Genomic DNA, 7,704 nt, shown 5'->3' with positions numbered 1-7,704 from the left:
TGGTTCGCGTCGTTCGACCCTCGGCAGTGCACATTTAAATATTATTGTGGGTTCGGGCAGTACGACCTCGGCATTATTTGCGCATGTTAACTCTTGGGAATAATAACTGTGAAAAAGATATTTTTCATCTCTTGTTGTTGAGTTTTAGTACATTTATTGTAATTTATGCTTATTTATGATTTTGAATATTTATCATTAGCATCAGTAAGTGTCAGTCAACCCCTCGTCACTACTTCTTCGAGGTTAGACTGGATACTTATTGGATACATATTGTTTTAAGTACTCATGATACACTTCTGCACTTAACTGTGCAGGATCTGAGGCAGGTGCATCTGGATTTCTATCCGGTGCACATTCTTGATCTTGGTTTGAGATTCCACGGTGAGCTGCCCTTCCGAGCCGTTCAGCAGCATGCTAAAGTCTCTCTTTTATTTTGGTTTCTGTCTATTCCCTTTTGGACAATAGAATAGACATTCTTTTGTATAATCTACTAAGTTGCCCATATACTTGTGACACTAGATCCTGGTATGTATTAGTAGACTTTTGGGTTTTGTCCTTATGGTTATAAACATTTCTACTGGTTTCACATATTAATTTAAATCAGTCTCTTGTCAAAACTTTTAAGTTAAGGAAAATCATTACATGAGAAATTAGTTAAAAATGGAAATGTTATTAAGTTATTAGTTGTCGGCTTGTCTAGTAACGGTGCTGGATGCCATCACAACCTGATATGGAATTGGGTCGTGACAATATGGTATCAGAGCACTAAGTTCACGTAGGTCTCACAAGTTATGGGTAGGTCTAATAGAGTTTTACGGATCTGTGCGGAGACGTTCGTACTTATCTTCGAGAGGCGGAGACGTTCGTACTTATCTTCGTTAGGAAACTACTCTTTATTCATCTCCTATCGTGCAGTTGATGATATACTAACTTTCTTCCTTCTATTCTCTCACAGATGGTGAGAACGCGCACAGTAGATATTCCTGACCCGGGAGGAGTTGCTCCCCCTATTGCTAGAGGCCGAGATAGAGGCCGGAGGAAGACACCGGGCCGAGGTAGGAGGTAAGGACGTCCCAGGGTTGCCCCAATTGCACCGCCAATGGATCCAGTGGAGGATCCCATAGTTGAGGAGCAGGGCGAGGTGCTTGCAGCAAAGCTAGCCCCGATCGACTTCATGACAGCACCAGGCTTCCAGGAGGCCATGGGCCGTATGCTATAGTTCATGGATTCCATGACTTAGGATGGTTTACTTCCAGCAGATCTGGCCATATTTCAGGCGGGAGAGGGAGCACAAACCCCTACCGCTCAGGCCCCTGGGCATGTAGCCACTATATATCATAGCCCGGGCACACTTCCGTAGGCAGGGCCTAGCCAGTAGCAGTAGCTCTACCTGAGCCTAGGCTAGCTGCGGCTGGCGAGCCGTAAAAACTTTTAAACAGATGGACTAGGCTTCACCCTTCGGTCTTTGGGGGTGAGCGACACGAGGATCCTCATGACTTCATTGACTGGTGTAGGGACTGACTGCACAACATGCTTATATTGGAGTCTCATGGGGTGGATTTCACTACCTTTCAGTTGGAGGGAAATGCACGTAGGTGATGGCAGTCTTATCTTCTTGGTAGACCAGCAGATTCTCCTCCCATGACTTGGGACCAGTTCACCCGCCTATTCTTGGACAGGTATCTTCCACCCTCTCAAAGGGAAGAGCTACGGTTTCAGTTTGACCAGCTTTATCGGGGTCATATGTTCGTGACCGATTATGAGGCAAGATTCTCCGAGCTGTCCCGCCATGCACTATGATACTCCCTACTGAGGCAGAGCGAGTGCGGAGGTTTGTTGCGGGATTGCACTTAGGTATTCAGGCTAGTATGGCTCGAGAGGTGGAGATGGGGACTCCCTATCAGTTAGTAGTGGAGATTGCTCGCAGGATTGAGGGTTACCGTCAGAGGGGTAGAGAGCATATGTAGCAGGACAAGAGGTCTCATTTTTTTGGAGAGTTCAGAGGTGCCTCATCTGGGGGCAGAGGTTATCTTGGGAGGGGCCAGCAAATCAGGCCCCCATATTCAGCACTGCCACCTCATCGAGGTGCTCTAGTGAGGCCCAATTTCAATGCTATACCGGAGAGTTCTTACTACCCGCCAGCTATACAGGGTTCTTCCAACGGGTATTCCAGTCATCAAGATTCTTCCAATGCTTACTTCAGTGCCATGCCAGAGAGTTCATATCGCCCACCAGCTATTTAGAGTTCTTCCGGTGAGTATTCAATCCATCAAGGCCAGACGTCGGGCAGCAGGTCACCGCGTCAAGAGGTTGTTTTGAGTGCGGGGATCTTAGTAATGTACGCAGATATTGCCCCAGGCTTCAGGGCAAGGTAGTGCAGCAGGGTTAGCAGCCCATGATTACAGCTCCAACAACCGCACCAGCTGCCCGGCCGCTCAGAGACAGAGAGCAAGCGGGTAAAGGTCATCTCAGAGGTGGAGGTCAAGTAAGCGGAGGCCAGCTAGGTGGCACTACAACCAGATTTTATGCTTTTCCGGCTATACCAAATGCAGTGGCCTTAGATGCCGTGATCATAGGTATTATATCTGTATGTGGTAGGGATGCTTCAATATTATTTGATCCAGGATCTACCTATTCATATGTGTCATCCCTGTTTTCTCATTTCTAGATATTCCTCGCGAGTCTTTGGTACTCTTGTTTATGTTGTCCACTCTTGTGGGCAATTCTATTATTGTGGATAGGATTTCTTGGCCCTATGTGGTTACATTCTGTGGATATGAGACTAGAGCGGACCTTCTGTTACTTGATATGACCAATTTTGAGGTCATCCTGGGCATGGATTGGTTATCCCCATATCACACCATCCTTGATTGCCATGCCAAGATTATTACATTAGCGATGCTAGAGTTGCCTAGATTGGAGTGGAAAGGTTCGTCTATCAGTACATCTAGTCGGATTATCTCTTTTCTGAAGGCTCGGTATATGGTCAAGAAGGGTTATTTGGCTTATCTAGCCTATGTTCGGGATAATACCGTAGAGTCTGTGACGATTGATTCAGTGCCAGTAGTTCGGGAGTTCGCCGATGTGTTTTCTTCTAACCTTCTAGGCATGCCACCAGATCATGATATTGATTTCTATATCGACTTGGATCCAGTCACTCAGCCTACATCTATCCCACTGTACCATATGGCTCCAAAAGAATTGAAAGAGTTGAAGGAACAACTTGAGGAGTTGCTAGCAAAGGGGTTCGTCAGGCCGAGTATGTCATCTTAGGGTGCACTAATATACTTTTTGTGAAGAAGAAGGATGGGACTATGTAGATGTGCATTGATTACCTCCAATTGAACAAAGTCACCATAAAGAACAAGTACCCATTGCCGCGTATTGATGATTTTTTTGACCAATTGCAGGGTGCTAGGGTGTTTTCCAAGATTGACTTAAGATCGGGGTACCATCAATTGAAGATTCAGGACTCAAATGTTCTGAAGACAGCCTTCCATACTAGATATGGCCATTATGAGTTCCTAGTGATGTCTTTCGGCTTGACTAATGCCCCAACGACATTTATGGATTTGATAAAGGGTGTTCTGGCCTTATATTGGTTCCTATGTTATTGTCTTCATTGATGACATCTTGATTTACTCACGTAGCATGGAAGAGCACAGGCATCATTTTAGAGTGGTACTTCAGACCTTGAGGGAACAGAAGCTATTTGCTAAGTTCTCCAAGTGTGAGTTTTGGTTGTATTTTGTGGCATTCTTAGGGCATGTAGTATCATACAAGGGTATTAAGGTGGATCCTAAGAAGATTGAGGCAGTTCAAATTTGGCTCTGTCCCACTTCGGCAACTGAGATCAGGAGTTTTCTTGGGTTAGCAGGTTATTATCGCCGGTTTGTGGAGGGTTTTTCATCCATTGCAGCACCTTTGACCAGATTGAACCAGAAGGGTGCTCCGTTTCGTTGGTCCGAGGATTGTGAGGTGAGCTTTCAGAAGCTCAAGAAAGCTTTGACCACAACACCAATTCTAGTGTTGCCTTCCGGTTCGAGGATGTATACAGTTTATTGCGACGCTTCACGCGTTAGCTTGGGTTGTGTATTGATGTAGGAGGGGCAAGTTGTTGCATATGCTTCACATCAGCTAAAGCCCCATGAGAAGAATTATCCAGTGCACGATTTGGAGTTGGCCGCGATTTTTTATGCTCTTAAGATTTGGAGACATTATTTATATGGGGTGTCTTGTGAGGTTTACATCGATTATCGCACTTTGCAGCATTTGTTCAAGCAAAGGGATCTCAATTTGAGGCATCGTAGATGGCTTGAGTTACTAAAGGATTATGACATCATCATTCTTTATCACCCGGGCAAGGTGAATGTAGTCGCGGATGCCTTGATCAGGAAGGCAAAGAGTATGGGTAGTTTGGCATTCATTTCAGCAGAGGAGAGGCCACTAGCTTTGGACATTCAGTCTTTGGCTAACAGACTTGTGAGGTTGGATATTTCAGAGCCTATCTAAGTTCTTGCATGTATTGTTGCCTAATATTCACTATTGGAGCAGATCAAGGCTCGACAGTTTAATGATCAACACTTGGTAGTTCTTAAAGAGACGGTACTACAGGGTGGTTCCAAGGAGGTTTCTATTGGCGAGGATGGTGTTCTGCGACTCCAGGGTCGTCTATGTGTTCCCAACATTGATGGCTTGAGGGAGAAGATTCTAGAAGAGGCACACAGTTCTCGGTATTCCATCCATCTAGGTGCTACAAAAAAGTATCGTGACCTAAGACAACATTATTAGTGGCGGCGGATGAAGGCAGACATAGTTGAGTACGTAGCTAGGTGCCTAAATTTCCAACAAGTTAAGTATGAGCACCAGAGGCCAAGAGGACTACTCCAGTAGATCTATACCTGAGTGGAAGTGGGAGCGCATTACTATGGACTTTATAGTTAGGTTGTCGTGGACTTTACTGAAGTTTGATGCGGTTTGGGTCATTATAGATAGGTTGACCAAGTCGGCACACTTCATTCCAGTTGCAACTACTTATACTTCAGAGAGGTTGGCCCATATTTATATTTGGGAGATAGTTCGATTGCACGGTATGCCTGTTTCCATCATATCAGATAGAGGCTCTCAATTCACTTTGCATTTTTAGAGAGCCGTACAGAGTGAGTTGGGGACCTGTATAGATCTCAGTACTGCGTTTCATCCACAGATCGACGGTCAGTCAGAGTGGACAATTCAGATCTTGGTTGACATGCTCAGAACATGTGTGATTGATTTTAGAGGACAGTGGTATCAGTTCTTGCCTTTGGCCAAGTTTTCTTACAGCAGAAGTTACCAGTCTAGCATCGAGATGGATCTGTTCGAGGCTTTATATCATTGGCGATGTCGTTCTCCCATTGGATGGTTTGAGCCCGGAAATGCTAGGTTGTATGGTACTGATTTGGTGAAGGATTCCTTAGAAAAGGTGAAGTTGATCTAGGAGCGACTTCACATAGCACATTCCCAGTATAAGAGCTACGGAGATCGGAAGGCACGTGACTTGTCATTCATGGTAGGTGAGAAGGTTCTCTTAAAGGTATCGCCGATGAAGGGGATCATAAGGTTTGGGAAGAGAAGGTAAGTTGATCCCAAGGTTTATAGGCCCATTTGAGGTTTTGAGGCGAGTTGGAGAGGTTTCTTATGATCTTGCTTTGCCTCCCAGTCTATTAAGAGTTCATCTAATTTCCACGTGTCAATGCTCGGGAAGTATCATCCCATTTTATCCCATGTGTTAGAATTTAGCACTATTTAGCTTGATGAGTTCTTGGGTTATGAGGAGGAGCCAGTTGCCATTGTTGCCAGACAGGACCGTCAGTTGAGATCTAAGAGGATTTTCGCGGTAAAGGTTCAGTGGAGGGGCCAACCAGTTGAGGAGGTGACCTAGGAGTCCGAGGAGGACATGCGTAGCAAATATCCACACTTATTCAGCACTATATGTATGTTTCTAAACCCATTCGAGGACGAAGGATTGTTTAAGAGGTGGAGAATGTAACGACCCGGCCGGTCATTTTGCTTTCTAGAACCTCATTCTGCTAAATAAGACTCCCCTTATGTGCTTTTACTATTTTATGGCTTGAATGGATGGTTGGTTTGGGACTTGGAAGGGTTTAGGTTGAAATCGGAACAATTGGTTCCTTAAGTTGGCCTTAAAAGGCTAAGTTTGACTTCGGTCAACATTTTGAGTAAACGACCTTGGAATTGAGATTTGACGGTTCCAATAGGTTTGTATGAAGATTTCGGACTTGGGCTTATGCTCGGTTCGGGTTTTGGATGATCGAGGAGCATTTCGGCGCCTAATATCAAAAGTTGGTTCTTAAAAAAAATTTAAAACTTGGTTTGGAACAGGCTTTGGTGATATCGAGGTCCAAATAGTATTTCGAGATCGAGAGTAGTCCCGTAATGTCATGTAAGACTTGCACGCAAAATTTGGTGTCATTCCGAGTTGATTTGATAGGAATCAGACGAGTGGGAGTCTTTTTAGATGTTTTGAGTTCATGAGTTAATTCATGCGTTTTGGCGTATGATTCGTGGTTTTTGATGTTATTTCAGTGTTCCGATCGTGCGAGCAAGTTTGTATGATGTTTTTAGATAGGTTTGGGTGTTTGGTGTGGATCCTCGAGGTCTCGAGTTAGTTTTGGACGTACGAAAGGGATGAAAAACACACCAAATTTCTGGTATTTCTTGGCACCAATTCCAGGTCTCGCAAATGCGAGAAATAGTTTGCAAATGCGTACTTTGCATTTATGAGATGATCTTCGCAATTGCGCAGAAGCCACCATGGGAATTTTTTGCATCTGCGATACCTTAGCTGTATTTGCAAACTCAGCAGTGATCGCATTTGCGACTCTTCCATTGCATTTGCAACCTTAGCAGCTGGAGCCAGGCCTCGCATTTGCGAACCTGGTGTCCAAAATGTGACATTGGAAGCTTGTGCCCAGCTCATTTAATGCGGGACTTAGGCCATTTATTTTATTTCACTTCATCTCTTGGTCGATTTTTGGGGCTTTTGGAAAGGAGTTTTCATCTAGCACTTTGAGGTAAGTAATTTCTATACAATATGAGTTAAATACATAGATTATGGGTAGATTAACATGTGAAAATTGGTAAAATCAAGAGGTTAGATGAAAACCTTAGTATTGGTTAAAATTGAGATTTGACCACGAAAATGGTTATGGAATTTGATAAAAATCATATATTTATGTTCCTAAGGTTATGGGTAATAACTTTCTTCGAAAAATTCTGGAATCGGGGCACATGGGGCCGAGGGTGAATTTTAGGAACCTTGAATTTTGGGCCGAGGGTGTTTGACTAGTTTCGAGTCGTTTGATACCAAATTTGGAGGTTTGATCATGTTCTTGAATCAGGGAGTGGGCTTTGAGATGAGGTAAGTCTCCTTTCTAACCTTGTAAGAGAGAAATTTTCCCATAGGCGAATTAATTAATATATGTGACTATTTGTGTGGGCTACACACGTACGAAGTGACGAGAACCTGTGCGTAGGTACTATTCATGCTAAGTCCGGATAGTCTAGGACCCCTACCATGTTATACTTGAAATAATTGAGCCTTTAGTTATGAAATTAGATTGCTTAAATCACAATCCCATAAATTGTACAAGAATTTCAAAAGTATAAGTCTTCACTCATTTGAGGTTATGAATATGACACTTG

The 7,704-nt window shown here is 43.9% G+C and overlaps 1 protein-coding gene across 1 annotated transcript in view; it reads left to right on the top strand.

Annotated features, from left to right (window-relative positions):
- The first annotated feature begins 2,395 nt into the window (after window positions 1-2,395).
- The window catches only part of LOC138876943 (uncharacterized), a 61,236-nt gene continuing 55,927 nt past the window's right edge, over window positions 2,396-7,704 (top strand). Inside the window, exons 1-7 of the mRNA XM_070156209.1 lie at window positions 2,396-2,576; window positions 2,669-3,245; window positions 3,651-3,978; window positions 4,105-4,482; window positions 4,555-4,733; window positions 5,278-5,461; window positions 5,789-5,911. Of these exons, the coding sequence (XP_070012310.1) occupies window positions 2,396-2,576; window positions 2,669-3,245; window positions 3,651-3,978; window positions 4,105-4,482; window positions 4,555-4,733; window positions 5,278-5,461; window positions 5,789-5,911 (1,950 nt within the window). The remainder of the gene's footprint in view (window positions 2,577-2,668; window positions 3,246-3,650; window positions 3,979-4,104; window positions 4,483-4,554; window positions 4,734-5,277; window positions 5,462-5,788; window positions 5,912-7,704) is intronic.

The sequence above is a fragment of the Nicotiana sylvestris genome, chromosome 9 (assembly GCF_000393655.2).
Source record: "Nicotiana sylvestris chromosome 9, ASM39365v2, whole genome shotgun sequence".
Classification (NCBI taxonomy): Eukaryota; Viridiplantae; Streptophyta; class Magnoliopsida; order Solanales; family Solanaceae; genus Nicotiana; species Nicotiana sylvestris.
Note: the sequence above shows the minus strand (reverse complement) of the source record. Positions and strands in the feature narration are given on the sequence as shown.